The 15,901-nt window shown below is 42.0% G+C and overlaps 2 protein-coding genes and 1 long non-coding RNA gene across 3 annotated transcripts in view; 1 reads left to right on the top strand and 2 right to left on the bottom strand.

Annotated features, from left to right (window-relative positions):
* The window catches only part of LOC113131856 (uncharacterized), a 94,658-nt gene that overhangs the window by 73,527 nt on the left and 5,230 nt on the right, over window positions 1–15,901 (top strand). The gene's annotated exons all lie outside the window — the stretch shown is intronic.
* On the bottom strand, window positions 3,434–5,427 carry hmx2 (H6 family homeobox 2). Its single transcript, XM_026309572.1, has 2 exons — window positions 4,956–5,427; window positions 3,434–4,350 (listed from the first exon to the last, which is right to left on the bottom strand). The coding sequence occupies exons 1-2, from the start codon at window positions 5,233–5,235 to the stop codon at window positions 3,803–3,805; spliced, it is 828 nt and encodes a 275-aa protein (XP_026165357.1). The 5' UTR covers window positions 5,236–5,427; the 3' UTR covers window positions 3,434–3,802.
* hmx3a (H6 family homeobox 3a) lies at window positions 11,880–14,015 on the bottom strand. Its single transcript, XM_026309571.1, has 2 exons — window positions 13,422–14,015; window positions 11,880–12,502 (listed from the first exon to the last, which is right to left on the bottom strand). The coding sequence occupies exons 1-2, from the start codon at window positions 13,714–13,716 to the stop codon at window positions 11,880–11,882; spliced, it is 918 nt and encodes a 305-aa protein (XP_026165356.1). The 5' UTR covers window positions 13,717–14,015.

Below are 15,901 nucleotides of genomic sequence, written 5' to 3'. Positions count from 1 at the left end.
TCTCACATAGTGTAGCCTATAATAGTTTGATGCATATTGGACAGCCAATGGCACTTCAAAACAGGCAGTTCAAGAAATGGTTGGTAATTTAACAATGAAGCATAATGCATTTTGCACTTAAAGCTCCAAACCAGATTTTTGGTTAAATATTGTTTTTGGGGAGTTTAACTTGGCGATAGAAAGGCTTTCATTGTGGTTCAAATAACAGAGCTGCTTGTATTTGACCTTGACTTGTAAACATCTCAAACTATGTCATGTTGATACTGTCGGTCACAGTATTAGGAGTTTAAGCAGAATGATTTAAGACTAAAGCCCATTCAGTACCTTCAGTTTAACCAAACCTCTTTTGATTCAAATCTTGCTATAGTGCTTTTTTTTTCCAACCTTTTAATTAACTATTTGTATTTGCCATTTTGGGAATGTACCCCAAACAATTTCCAAAGGTGTGATTTTACCATATTTTACAGCCAGAACAGGCTTTATCCATATGCTGCACTGCCGTTTCCTTTTGTACAGGGGCATATTCCTCTCTTTGCCCTCTCTATGAGGGGTAGGGGATGGGGAGGAGGGACAAATACAATTTCCCTTCAGCTCCTTCATTTCCAGTTGATATAAAACAGAATCATGAAAAATCACTTCTGGTCCAAGCTCTCCTTTTTAACCATTAACCTATAAATGCAGAAGCTGGTTAAAGCCAGCGGATGACAGGGCCAGCCTCAAAAACCTTGTTATACTCCCCTCAAATTCATTTAGGGAGCAAACAGGTCTTGAGAGTTGTCTGGCTTAATGCATTGCGATCGCTTTTAAAACTCTTGTCTTGGGGCAGACCCGAGGCTCTGCATCTGCTCGTGGTTATACTTCATAACCTTCCACTCTAATATGAAGTCACACATACCCTCTTTAAATCAAATAGCTGTAAATATGGTGGGAGCTAGTTGAAAAGCCATCATCCAAATAAATGATGAAGGGATGAAATACGGAAAAAATGAAATCACATATTAGAAGGGAATAGTTTAAATAAAAAAGTAAAATGATAGATAATGTTGTTGCAGCCTGTTTAAATTTAATGGGGTCTCTATTAAGTTAGTTTTGATCTACATTTTATCTCAAGATGTAAAAGAGGTGATATCCGGAGTTTTAGTATAATTCATTATGATCCTGTAAATATGCTCTAAAAACTATCCTGAGAATCAATTTCCCCGGTGCTCTCTGTCTTTGCCTCTCCCTCCCCACACTGTGTAGCCCACAGTTTCCATTACTCCCATCATAAATTATAGCACAGAGTGAATTACACTTGCTTTTCACCTTACCAGGCAGGTTTGATGAATCCTAAGGCACAACACATCATCTCAACAAATCTTCATCACCATGCCAGTCGCTGTCTCTTTGCAGTTTAAACCACTTCAAATCATTTTCATTGCCCTGCTATTAAAATTTGTAATTCACACCTGCCATTGCAGTGATACATAGTTACATCGAACCCCTTTCTCCACCTCCCACCTATTCTTCCCTTTCAGTTTCTCTCTCTGGTTCTTATTCGGCTTTTTGCTCGTCACTGCGTCTCCACACATCTCTCTCTCTCTTTCTGCCCCGTCTTGTAAATCAAACAACCTGAGGTGACAGGTCATGCAGATTTCGCACAAGTCAGTGAGGTGCAAACATCCATCCACAAGAGCGGCGTGTTACCGTCACACCTGATGACATAATGACCACTTGGAAGCTAATAAACAGCTTCATTCAACCAAAGCTATTGCTCCTTTTCATAAGCGTTACAGTCTCCCATCCCTCTCTCTATCTCTCTTTCTCTCTTTTCTCTCCCTCTCCTATCTGTCACAAATTCATCCTCCTGCACCTCACCTCTTCGCTGGTGCTGGAGTTACCCATTAATCACTGCTGTTGTCTAACGCCATCCATTTTCCCAGAAACACAGGGCGGCTGTTGCAGAAATTGGGTCAGGCATAATCTGCAGGGCAGCAGAGCCTGGCTAGTCATGATTCTGCTAGGTAATGTAGCCATTAGTACACACAGTGAGGGATTGTGGGATGGGTAGAAGAGGATGGGTAGGTGGGGGTCCCTTGTACATGATGTGACACCCAAGAAAAGCTGGCAAATAACACGGTTTTATCGCTCCCCATCAACCACGGGACATTAGTGTGTGCGCTCAGCAGTGAGTAGTGCAGATCTGTGTGATTCTTTTCCGGCTTGTGTTTAGTATTTGCATGTATTGCATTGTTACGAAATTTGATGTTGACGGTGTGAGTTGACTTAGTGTACTAGACCTCTTGGGAATAAAAACTAGCTGAACTAGCTTCTGAATTAACAGGACATAATGTACACAGAGTCTAGAATTCAAACTGATGCAGTGATTTATTACACAGATAGAGAAAAGATTAATAAAGGCAAGAGTCTTGAACTTTGACAATATGCCTTGTTATTAGGTTTCCCATTACAAGGCCCCATGCTTGAGAGCCAGATGAGACAGACTTCAAATGAGAGAAGATCCCGCCCAGAGGCATGATTGGCTTGTGCCTCTTTTTTCCACCCATTATGTACTTTTTACTTAATCTCTGTATGTATCTCCTTAATAAGGCTGCTTTCTCAATTCATTGGCCTCTTGATTTACATCAGAGCGCTGCCATTACCCGCAGTTTTTTAGCAAATCAAAATTAATTTGATGGTGTTGTTCAAAGGTCTTTGCATAAAGAAAATATTTGTATTTTTAAACCGCTTGATTTTTTTTTTTTTTACTCTGCGTTTAGGCTAATTTGCTTAGGAATCAAGCTACAGTGCAGTCCTTGCTGTCTTTCAAAAGGAAGACTACAATGCAGCCCTACAGATATGTTTTTACCTCTGCAGATACAAGCTGCAGTTACAATGCACCTGCCAAGAAGCCTATAACTCAGTATCTGACGCAATAATAAATGGTATATGGTAAGATGCAAGGCAAAATGTAAATTACAATATAAACTGTATATTTCCATAAGTTAATTTACTCCAGGTTTTGTTTAATGTTCAGTTTAATGATTATAAAAGCAGAGTTGTTCCTAGTTTGAAGCCCCTGTAACAAAACCTTCCAGGTTAGAATGACTGCAGCTCTACAGCAACATTCACCAATTAATTCTGTCTATTTCTACCACAGGCCTGTAACGTATAGAGATTAGTAAACATGGTTGTCCCCTCTTCAGGGGAAGAGAAGTGTCACCACAGCTGAGCAGAATTTAACTTTGTTTACAGTTGTGTTGTGTTTGCTTTCTGTGGTTCTGTGTAACTAAAATACAAAATTAGTGCATAGAATAAAACCAAGCAAGTCCAATTTTCACTGAAATAGAAAATTTATTGAATGTGGTTATTATTGAAGGTCTAAATTACAATAGAAACAATGATATTTTTTCTTAAATGGAAGAATTGTTTTTCCTGTCTGCATTGGGTTGATGTCAGGTGAAATAAAATGACTGATGCTGTGCAGTATGTTTGACATAGCAGTTATGAATTATGAAAGTCTATTTTTTTTAACATGAGAAAAGGGCTAAAGTCCAGTTCTTTATCAGTTAAACAAGAAGGAGAAAAATAAAATACAAGTACAAAATTATTATAATTAATTATACACATGGTGTATTTCATACATAGAGGGATTGCTTGATTGCTTTTCTTGTGAGATGCACGGTTGCTGCATAATAAGAATCATCAAATAAAGTGATACCATTAATATACAGGGGTTATGTGGAGACACTTATAAGAATGTTGTATTGTTTTGTAATATGTTTTTACGTGGACTGCAGTGGTGAACATACAGCAGAGTCAGTCAATACTCAATCTTGTTGTACAGGTTGTATAAAGGTAACGCTGGCAGGTTGCTCCCCGGGTAATACAGAGGCGTCGGAAAGGCGATAGACCGGGGAACTGGCACTCGCAGTAAGGAATTATCTCTGAAAACCAGCGGCATCCCCACTAGTGTCTGTGCGGAGGCGTGTGCCATGTTGGCCGCCTCCAGTTCAGCTGAGAGCTGCCGTTTCCATTTGTTCCTCCTGTTCTGAAACCACGTCTTGACCTGAGTCTCCGTCAGCTGCAGGCTGGAGGCTAAGCAGGCCCGCTCCGAGCTGCTCAGGTAGCGCTTCATGTCGAAGGTGGACTCCAGCTGGTACACCTGACTCCGGGAGAAAACCGTGCGCGTCTTCTTCTTGGCCGAACTTCCCTGCTTGTCCGCACCGTCCGTCTGTCTCTCCTCTGACAGAGGAGACATTTGATGGCACGGTCTCTCCTGCTCCTCCTTATAATCCTGCAGCAAAGGCTGCGGCAGGTGCGGCCGCCGTGCGAGCCCGTCGTTTCCAGACAGAAGTCCTTTAGCTGGACCTAAACGCAGGAGGACGAGCGGGAGGTGAAGAACACCATGAGCGACAAATACACAGGCTGTATGGTTTAATCATGCTTTTTAAACAGGCGGCTGACAAACGTGTCACGTTGTTCCAACATACTCAGTGTGAAAGTTCCTCGACTCGTGCTTCAGTAAATGTACCGTTGAAAGCCGCTGACATTTTTAAATAAACAGCTCAGGATGATTATAGTCGCTGTACAGTACACTATTAATTCAATCCTGCTCTATTTAACGCTCAATTGACGACGTGTAGTGCAGCCATTTTGGAAACATGTTTCATCAATTAGTAGGCTCGATTAAATTTGCACTGAGAGGAAAAACAGACCTTCCTCTCCCCCAGCGCTGCTCAGATCATTGTCAGCACAAAACTAACAAGTGGATGGGCTGCATGTACATTTTTGAGAAATTATTTGGCAATGTTTTAATGACATTCATATAGAAAATATACAGCAAAACTAGGGTCAGTAATTCTAAGAATAAAAATATAACTTTTTTATTTTTTGTACCACTTTAGAAAATTTGTTTCAATTCCTTTTTATAATAATAATAATAATAATAGTATTAATAATAATAAATCTCTTACCTAAACATGAGAAGTTATGCGGTTGGTGCTGGGTGCATGGCTCGCTGTGACCCGTATCCGAGCAGAAGCAGTCTGCTGAGTCCTCCCCGCCGCTGCACTCCTCCTCTGAGGACACCGACAGAGAGCGCCTCCGAGGCGGTGGCGGTGGCGGCGGCCCCTTGGAGAGCTCTTTGGTCCCGGAGCGCGGCGCATCGGACGGCGTGCCTAAAATGGACTGAATGGTAAAGCTGGAAATCGGGCCCGACGAGCATTTGCTCCCGCTGTCTTCTGCGCTACTCATTCTCGCTTCATAACAGTATTGAAGTATTGACTGAATCTGTCTGTCCCCTTGTATTCCGTTATTGCTTTCTACACGATTGGTGCGTAAAAATTACGAAGGCGTCTTTTGTCCTCTTTTGTTTTTTTTTTGTTGTTTTTTTTTTTTGTTTTTTCTTTTTGCAGCTTGTTTAATTGTGGAGTTTTAACATTGAAGGAGTTGGAGGTGTTTTTTCTAGAGCTCGGGGAACATGAGTGTATTCCTGGTCCTCCTCCTCACGCTCTGGATCAGAGGCAGCAAGGTTGCGTTGCTTCATTTGCATGTAGGTAAGCGCCTCCTGGGCCAATCGCAGCCTCCAACATAAGCCCGGAAATTTCAAACTCCTGTCAAGATTTTTGGGATGGGATGTGGAGAGCGAGAGAGTCGAAGAAGACAGACAGTGCTCATCTCTGCCTTTGGTTGCGCTTTCAACAGTGACGGTAATGTTTATAGCCCATATGACTCAAAACAACCAGCTGCAACCTTTACTTTTTATTATTATTCTTTCACTGCGCAGAATCCTTACAACAAATGAAATATGGATTGTCTAAAGTATTTCAAATCGGACGAAGTGTGTGCGTGTGTGTGTGCGCGCGCATGCGGAGCTACATTACTCAGCTCAGCCAGGGGCTAATATGGTTTGGAGTAAATTAAAACTTTATGAATTTTAAGGCTCGACATTTTGCGCTAAATTGTCCTATGCCGTAAAACATATGCTGTGCAATATTTTATAAAATATTCAGTGTTTTTTGTTGCGTCTAAAACGATATGGTTAAAATATTCCACAGATTGATCGCTTTATTTATTTTACTTAAGCAACGTCTCTGTCAACCTACGTGCAAACTGTACACCTAGTAAAAGCCTGTGAAGATGACCTCATGCAAAAACTCTTCATCCGCTTTTTTTTCTATTATCATATGCATCTACATTCGGGTGAGCTAATAGTAACAGGCATACAGCCTTGGAACTAATACAAAGGCCTCACTCATTTTTCCTGAAAATAATAAACTCATTCCGCGTCCATTATCTGCGATTAAGAATTAATTTGATCATTACCGAGCTAATCTGCCTCGTGATGGCCGCACGTGGAGTGGAGGCCGGCTAATTGATTGACTAATTGATTGGAGGTGGTGGGGAGCTGAGTGCGTACGCGTGCGTGTGTGTAGTGTCTGTGTATGGTGGTGGGGTGTGTCCCACCACCCACCCTCCTCCCAAATTCACAACCCATGCTCTCTCTCTCTCTCTCTCTCTCTCTCTCTCTCTCTCTCTCTCTCTCTCTCTCTCTCTCTCTCTCTCTCTCTCTCTCTCTCTCTCTCTCTCTTTGTGTGTGTGTGTGGCTGCGGGGCAGCTGCGGGGCTTGAGCTGCCGGTTCGGGCACATTATCTCTCTTTTACTGCTTTGTAAGGGAGCCCCAGACACATTACAAATGGTCAGCTTTAATCATCATGTCAGCGCTTTTCCTGGTAGCCACACAGCCTGCATTCGGTTTAAGACAGGCTAGGACAGGAAGAAGATGGCGAATATGGGCGCTGGATGATGATGCTGCTGCTGATGATGATGATGATGGTCATAGTGGTGGAAGATGATACTGACAGCAGATTCTGTCGTCATCACCATGGCAGCCAGACAGACGCATCTGGATCCAAGCGTAAATATCTTCAACTGGCAGCGGGGCCAGCAGCTGCTAAATGATCTTAACAAACCGCTTACGCAGGGGAGGTTTTCCTGATGGGGGGCAAATATATGAGAGCAGTCAGGGCGGATGCTGGATTTATGGTGGTTACACATAAGGCGTGAAATCTGCAATGACAGTTAAATGGGTTTATTTTATATGCCGCTCTTTTCAAACAAAGACCTTTGTCAGTGTAGCCGCCTTCATCACTTTCAGACGACTTTTGCAAAGTGAGATTAGTTCATCATAGAGACAGTGGACATAACAGGCCGCTATTGTGCTCTAGAGAATGAATTACCCACGTTGGTTTTTGTCAGAGTCGGCGTTTATAGTCCAGTCGTATAGGCCGAGCGGTGAAGTTGTTATTAGTATGGAAATGCTCATCCCTTACCCGTGTTTCTGCGTTTCTCCGAGGCCTGGCGAGGCCCAAACAGCAAGGAACGGGCCTAACTTCGTGCTCTATCACAATGATAGGTGGTGTATGGCCGCCCTACCGCAATAACAGAACAAGATCTTTAGCAGGAGAGAAAGGTCTGAGAAAGACAGATGAAGTTATGAGGCGCTTTGATCTGGGAATCAAGCTTCGATAAATATTAAACAAAGACTCTTTACACGTGTGTATTATGATATATGGCGTGTCCAAGTCTAGAATAAGGAAATTACCAGAGAAAATGATATCAATAAATTTTCTAAGTATAAACGTTGATTATGTTTCGATTTTCATTCAAGAAAGCGGGGCCTGCTCTTTTTTCAGGAGGCGTTTGTGTGCGTCCGTGCGCGCACGTCTGTGTGTATTTGTGTGTGTTTGAAAGAGAGAGAGAGAGAGAGTTGTAAACGCAAGCAGAGCGCCCGAGCCCTGGAGGTGTACAATTTATGTAATCTGAGTGTGGAAATGAACTGGGTAATTTATTGGAAAACACAAAGTCAAGAAGATTGGATCAGTACAGCCTATCCAAGGGCTCCTATCCATCAAGTTCCAATTAACAACCTAACCATTGAGTTTTAATGGCTTTCCAATCTACTGCCCTGATAGACTCATCAATTCCTCGGGGAGAAATTAAGAAAATCGACCGCCCCTCGGCGTTTCAGTGTCATTCTTCACAGCAACTATATGTCAAATTAAAAACACAATTAAAATTTAAACTGTTCCAATCAGACGGTGCCCCGCAACCTATGTTTCACTTAATAGAACTTTGATGAAAATCTGATGCTCGCATTCAATCAGGAAAGCAAATGGGATGGGTTTAAAACAAGATTTCCTCTTCAAGAAGTGTCAAAAGAGTTGTTCACACACAAGAGATTTGCTTGAACTTTTCGATACACACGTTCACTCTTGGCCCATGTTGCCGGAGGGGGTCATCAAGGAGGACGTTTGTTATTGATATGATTTGTTAAAGACACTGGGAGTGTAATAGGTGAAGGTGTAAAAATAACATTTGAGCGCATATATTCTGTATCAATTTCTTAGTGCTTCAGGTGAAATATCCCTGGATTCACACAATTTCTGTCCTAGAGGGGACCCCCCTCCTCTTCTCCCTTCCACACCCAGGACCTCAGAGCCACAGCCAGAAATGCTTCTTTGGACTTCTTCTGTGACAGTCTCTCTTAGGTGCTGCGAATAAATGCTTTCACCTCTGCATGCAGCCTTTAAGTAACAACAAGCCTTTAATGGTCAAACACATGTGAGTATAGATGCCAGTTGCTGCAGAGCAGAGATGCTTACAGCATTAAACGTGGTGCTCGGACCACTTGTGTGTTTCCAAACTGGCACTAAAACCCCACGATATGGCTTAAAATGACCCACTCAGCTCAGCATTTTAATGTAACACACTGAGCGCAGTCTCTGGTCACGTCCCTTTGCCCCCGTTCCTGCAAATGTACTTTATCTGATTTTGGCCCCGCTCCCCTTTCTCCTTTACATAAAGATGTCGCACAAATGGAAATTATCGAATGGTAATTTTTTCAATTTATGCGCGCAAATCAAGGTCATAAGCTGAGCCGAAACGAGCGTTGCTCTTTACTTGACGCAATGTGCTGCAGACGCTCGCAGATCAATATGTGCCAGAGGAATAATGCCACACCAATCTATTAATTTGCGGTAATGGGGCCGTGTTGAGTGTGCATGCTAGGTACACGTCAATACTCTGATGATCAGACGATATTTGAATGAACCCTTTGTCTCTTGATGAGGTCATCATATAGAGTTTATAACCGACTGACTCATTTCCAATAACTGTGTATTAGCCTACAGAAATGGCCTGTGTTTCTCATAGCTGATGTTTACCCACAATCCGTTTTGTTAAAATCTTGATTTCAACTTTCAGTTTTCTTTATAACATGTCAGTCCAAGTGGAATCATATGTAGTCGGTTATTAGATATTTTATTTAAGTATATATGGTGCAGTCTGAATCCCCAGAGACTCTTAAAAGTGTCCTCAAAATGATGACGCTATCAGTAGTTTGTCTGCCTGCGCCAAACACATAGTGGCATGAGGAATGAATCAAGCGTCGTTGTGCATTGGTGTTTTAATTAAATGGCCCACGCAGAAGCAGGTTGGAGTTCTGCAGGTCCTGCAACACAGTCTGGAGATGGACTCAAAGGCGGAAACTATGTTAAAACCTCTGTTGCAATAGAGGGTTATTTATTACTGGCATTAAAATATTCTTTAATTGTCTAATACATTATTACCGATCATTGATCATTGCTATTTTATTGTCCCTTTTCCCCAACTCAGCTGTGCTTGGTAGGCGTGTTCCCTCCCTCCCCTCACAGCCTCCTGCACTGCTTCCTATTAAGTTTAGCACAAAACGTCCAGTTATGCACTGACCAAAAGAAGTCAAAATAAAATTCAGGAGTATTGGTAACTGTAAAAAAATAAAAATAAAAAAATCAGGTCCACGTTCATTTATAATGTCTAACCAGGATCCTGTCAAAATGCCTCCATCAATATGTGACTATATATAGCTTACAACAGACTAAACAGCACTACAGCCAGAATATTCTGAATTTAAATCCACGTATTTCAATTTCCTTTCTCAAATCAAGCAATAAATTGGGAAGTTGGAAGGCAACTTTCTCCACACATTCACTGTCAATTTATCTAAAGCCAATCTGCACGAAAACAAGCGTCTGTCACATGTTTTTTAGGCTATTTTTGAATCAGATTCCATACAATGGTATTCTTGTCTCCACTGGAATAATCGCATCAAGTGTCCAGTGACACCTGTAGGATCGTATGTGCAGAAGTTTGATAAAAACAGTCAGTATTTTCAAAGATAATCCAATAATTTAACCTGCTACAGAGTGATAGATACAGGTATGCTTTAACTGTGGAGACAGCACCAGGTGTTATTCATACATAAAAATGTTTTTCTGTTGTTCTTTGGTTTTCTATCTTGAACTATGCACAATTTGTCAACCTCACCACGTAAATATCAGTGGAAATGAGTATTCCTTGTACAAAATAAACAAAAACAAAAAAAAAATCTTTAAAAAGTTGTTAAACTTCAGGCATATTTAAAATTTGATTAAATATAAAACAAGAACACATCAGTGAATTAGTAACAATGACAGCTTGCAAAATTAAACAAACAAAAAAAAAATAGGAGCAATTCGCATCCTTCCATCTCTCTCTCTCTCTCACACACACATACACACACACACACACACGAGGCCATGAGAGAGAGAAAATGTTGAAAGACAGCAGCTCACAGGCAGTAGGAGTAATGTCCTCTTTTGAATACATTACCCGTAATTTTGGCAAGATGGTGGCAATTACGCATCTAATTGACCGAGCCACTTTTTTATGTAAAATAACGTTTTTAAAGTGCATAACAGTAAGATCATTACGGAAACCCACCTGCCCCGTGTGCCATGTGTGTATCTGTTATAAAAGAACATCGGGGTTTGGCTCATCGCTGTCTTTCTCACTTTTTCGTTACCTGGTGCGTAATTTCTTTCTTTTGTTTTCGTTTTTTTACGTTTATTCTCCTCAGGACTCAGCGAAACTAAACCTGGATACAGAGAGGAAATCATACAAAAATGTCCTAAAACGTAAGGAATAATCTCCATTTATTTCACAACATGGTTCAGCAATACAATATCAAAACGTTGTTTTTACTGTACAAAGGAGACGTGTCAGCTTCTCCTCCCGCGCCTCATTAAATATATACATTTACATAGTTTTTACACCAGTGTGGTCGATATTTTTGCGCCCCTGTTCAAAAACACAAAGCAGATTAAGAGACACTGGATATCACACTTGTGCTTTCCATGTGGTGGGAACAAAGAGTGAGAGTCACCAAAACTAAAAGGTAAAGCTACATGGGTATTTTACAGCTGAGAGTGTCTTGATTGTCCCCGATCAAGCGCTTTAAAAGAAAGAAAAATACAAAAAGAGGAAATATTACACGACTAAACATGTTTCCGGTTTCGTGGATTCATTCACTCACAGCACACCGTCAGTGTATTGCACATGTTACCAGTTCTGGAAATGTAAATTAAAACACACAAGTGATACGCTGATAAGCAGGCCCGCGCCTTTAGGCCGCCATTTTTTGTAAACAAGGTCTATTTTTTTTTATATATACCGCACAGAGTTGGTCTGTCCAGCAAGAGTCTGCAAGAGTGAAAAACTAAGACAGAATAAACCAAAAATAAAGGAAAAGAAACAGTATAAGCAGGAGGATTCCTGAGGTGATCATTCATAATAATAATAATAAAAATAATAATAACAACCATGGAATCTGAATTGCCGGATCACGTGTAAACGGCACCCTTATGGAAATGACACAATATATTTTACCAAAATAGGTCCACATAGGCCTGACAGTGTCTTTTGTTTTTTGTTTCTTCAGTTTGTCACTTGTACAAAAATATTTTGTCTCTTTTTTTTTTTTTTTTTTTTTTTTTACTTGAGTTTGGAAACAGACACTTTGCCTCAAAGCTCAAAGATTTTCAAACCGGTCTGAGGAGCGGCACTGATGTGACGATGGGATGGGAGTAGTAGACCCCGGGGTGCGGAAAGGTGAGCAGCGGCTGGCTCACGGGCACGTTGGCAGCGGCACCTCCGTTCTCCGAAGCCGAGTTCTCGTGGTAGAGGATGGGCACTCGGACTATCCTCTGCGCCGCAGCGTGGCTCAGGTTGGCGGCCTCCAGCTCCGCAGCCAGCTGCCTTTTCCACTTGTTCCTCCTGTTCTGGAACCAGATCTTCACCTGGGTCTCTGTCAGGTGGAGGGACGCGGCCAAGCCGGCGCGCTCCGAGCTGCTCAGGTACCGCTTCATGTCGAAAGTGGACTCCAGCTGAAACACCTGGCTCCGGGAGAAAACAGTGCGCGTCTTCTTCTTGCGGCAGGGCTTCTTGTCATCATCCCTCTTCTTCCACTCCTCCAGCTCGTCTTTTTTGGCATCTTCTGTGTCGCTCTCCTCCAGGATTATCTCGTCACCGCTTTTGTTATTGTTGTGCTCATCGTCCTCGTCGTCATCTTTGGTGTCTGGCTCGGATTTGAGGACCAAGTCTGGGGAGTCTCTGTCCGTGCCCGAGGTTGGAGAGGAGTCTCTGGCTCCTGGTTTCTCCGTGACTGAAATGTGGACACAGGGAGATGTGATCATAAACACTGAGGCCTGATGCTCCGTGTGTCTGGACTTTTTTTTTTTTTTTACAGCCTGTTGATACAGGGCAGCCTGGGAAAACTAAGATGGTTAGAAATATCCCAGAAAAATATGACCTGCCACATAAATATGAACTATTTTAGACCTAGACCTGACTGACAACACCCTGTTTAAATGATTTGGTTTTAAAAAGAACATTTTAACAGGCTGAAGAAATACAATATTCAAAGTCTGTATTGGCCTGCTTTGTGTATTAGCTTTAAATGAACAATTCCGTGTTTTACAGTCCCTCTCATAACTAAACAGGCTTTCAAAAATCATTTTCTTTGCACGAAGGTGTGAATGTGCCATTCATGTTAACGTGCTTTAAATCCCATGTGAGTAAGTCACAGGAAAGCAGGTAAAACAGTGACCGAGCCTCTGGGGTAAGACAGTGAGCGGCAACATACAAATCAAAAGCAGGCTGCGCATCGTCACCCTCATCCAATGATCTGCTGATGTCTGCTCCATTTTATGCACAGTGTGTCACTTTATTGATCTATTATCCTTCGTCGTGGCATAACAAAATAGGCCTTCATAGAGGACAAGGCGTCAAATCACTATCCACCCTGGTGTCGTAAAGAAGGCATGTATTGTTACTTCCTATCACCAAAACGCACGCAATCTACTTTTATAGAGCATTACCGATATTACGTGCCACAAAACGCGCAGGGGACATGTTACTGTTATTTAAAGGATAAAGTTTTGTCTTTCTGTTTTATTGCTTAAAAGGAAACTTTGAGTTTTAAGACAAATGCTGACAGTGGAACTATTTCTTGCTTAGATTTTGTTTGTGTTTATTATATAAAGCCTAATAAACATATGTCTTTTCCTCTCTCTTCCTCTTACCTTCAGTTCTGTGGAGGTGGGCGGATGAGCTGAGGGTGTAGGGGTACCACCACGCCGAGGTACGCTCCAGGTAGTGAGCCGGCAGACTGAACCTCTGTGCGGGCAGCTCAAAGCGCGGAAAGTTGAAGTCCCCGACTTGGGAAAGGGAGAATCCTCCCTCTAAGGCGGTCTTGGTGGCAGCCAGAACGGGCTTGGGTTTGGACGGTTTGCTATCACAGTTCAGCAGGTTCTTAATGAAGAAAGGAGAGTCCTTGGCCGAAGCGCACGTCTCTTGTGTTTGTGTTGTCTCTGGCATCGCTGTGGTTGTAGTCTGGACGCAGACGACCACGGAAGCAGGAACTTAAAAAATCAAAACGCAAGGCTGGCTTACACTGTTGATATCCCCGCTCTGTAGAGTCCCTGTTTTACTCTTCTCTGTAATTTAACGCGGAAACTCGATTTCACACCCAGTGAGCGCGTCAAAACACGCGTCCTACTAAACTAGGAAAAATAATAAAATAAAATGTTTGAGATGGGATAAAAAGAACATGTATAATCACGGAGACGTCTCATTCCCGGCTCTTTCGTCAAAACGCAAACTGTGTCCACCGTGTCAGTCAGTCTGGCGTCTGATGCTAATGATGAAATAAAAATGTCATCCAAGTTAAATGCGGAAAGTATAGGCGATTGGGCATGTACAATGGCAAATGGGATTAAGGGAGAGACGGTGAGGAGAGAGAGAGAGAGAGAGAGAGAGAGAGAGAGAGAGAGAGAGAGAGAGAGAGAGAGAGAGAGAGAGAGAGAGAGAGAGAGAGAGAGAGAGAGAGAGAGGAGAGAGAGAGAGAGAGAGAGAGAGAGAGAGAGAGAGAGAGAGAGGAGAGAGAGAGAGAGAGCATCCTCGTCTCTGTGCTCTCTGGCTGCGGGCTGTGTGCGCTCTCCTGGTATTGGTCTCATATAGTCCAATTAGGCAGCAAATGAACACAGGGCTGTTAGCGCCAAAAAGGAAGGCTTGGGATAAAAGACGTCAGAACAAGCCGTCACCACACAACTAACATTACAGTCAGACACAGACTGTATGGACTGCATGAGTTTACCCATAATTTACCCATAGTTTTTTTTTTTCTTCATATTTAGTGATAGGATACTTTTTTCACTCAGGCTGCAGGTGTCTGGTGGATTTTTTTTTAAACATATGTATTTAGAAATAGATTGTGACGTCTATATTTACTTTCTAAAATTCTCACCAAAGCTCAAGACATTTAAAAACAAATAATTATGGGCTAAAGGCCTGTAATTAAAGCTTGCTTGTTTTTGGTGATTGCCCAAACGCATAAAAGCAAATAAAAAGCAAACTTTAAAAAAATCCCGTGTGTGTGAGATGGAAATGACAGTCTTCTAGCAGCTAAGTTATTCAAGAGCATATTGGTTGGAATTACATTTCTTCTTTTGTTGAGGAGTTGTTGACATTGTTACCCTAACTTGAGGGAAAACATTTAACTAAGCGTGTGTCGTCGCCATGCCAGCACTGGGCTACTAAACTTCAAATACTCTTCAAATTTTTGCTTCTCAGACACAACATGAAACAGGCCTGAGAACAGGCTGCAGCTACTTCACCAATGGGCGATTAGATTCATATTTCTAATTCATCGATTTTCAGCGAAGGCCACTTGCACAAAGTCTGCGGGTCGCACAGTCATTTATTCCTCCCTAATCGATTTGGTTAATTCATCCCTCGGATTGCACTCTTTGTAAATGTGCTATGTATATTCACTCATTGATATTAATTGACTTGTTAAGAAGCAGGACGCTGGTTGGAAGTTGGTGTAGAAGAAGAACGGGGAGACAGCGCCCTCTATGGGCCCTGGTGGTGAAATGCAAGCGTGTGGATAAAGTGTGGAAAGACTGTGCTTGTTTTATTCACGGTGTGGGGACAGCGATGTAATCATGTTTGGGGCCAAAAGAAGATCCTGACAACAAGAATTTAGGTTAAAATTCAAGGTTTTGCTTGAGGCAGCATAGGCCTCCCTGCAAATAATCAAAGTTAAAGCATTGTCCTTTAATAATAACAAAAAACTGTTTTGTAAGAGACCAAGACTATTTTCTTCTAAGAGGTTATTTGCCTTATAAAATCTGTATTCATTTTAGTTATGATTCATATGTTCCCTGAACCCATTCATCAACAATGTGCTGTGTAGTCCTCATGACGGATGTCAGGAAAAGGTTGCATTGAGTGCCATGGTGTTTTTTCCATCAACTGTAGGGTTGCTACCTGCACCAGCATGTCTGTGTAATTAGCACGAGTTATTCATTTAGTTGAACTGGTCAAGTGGAGAGATCCTTTTACTGTGATGTAATTACCACCTGTCCTTACCTGCTCATCCTCTCAGGTGTTTCATGGCATTATTTTGCTACTGAATCAGGGACCAATTCTTTGCACATCCCTAAAAATATCTTTATTTCATATCATATTTTGTTTTTCACAAGTGGCTATCAATTAACTC

This window comes from Mastacembelus armatus, chromosome 15, assembly GCF_900324485.2.
Source record: "Mastacembelus armatus chromosome 15, fMasArm1.2, whole genome shotgun sequence".
Classification (NCBI taxonomy): Eukaryota; Metazoa; Chordata; class Actinopteri; order Synbranchiformes; family Mastacembelidae; genus Mastacembelus; species Mastacembelus armatus.
This window is presented reverse-complemented; position numbering and strand designations above follow the sequence as displayed.

What these genes read in the sequence shown, in the direction of transcription:
- hmx2 (XM_026309572.1), bottom strand. Translation starts at nt 5,235, where the DNA reads ATGAGTAGCGCAGAAGACAGCGGGAGCAAATGCTCGTCGGGCCCGATT. An exon ending in GCATAACTTCTCATGTTTAG is followed by an intron (nt 4,351 to 4,955) that starts GTAAGAGATTTA and finishes TCCTGCGTTTAG; the next exon opens with GTCCAGCTAAAGGACTTCTG.
- hmx3a (XM_026309571.1), bottom strand. Translation starts at nt 13,716, where the DNA reads ATGCCAGAGACAACACAAACACAAGAGACGTGCGCTTCGGCCAAGGAC. An exon ending in CCACCTCCACAGAACTGAAG is followed by an intron (nt 12,503 to 13,421) that starts GTAAGAGGAAGA and finishes TCCACATTTCAG; the next exon opens with TCACGGAGAAACCAGGAGCC.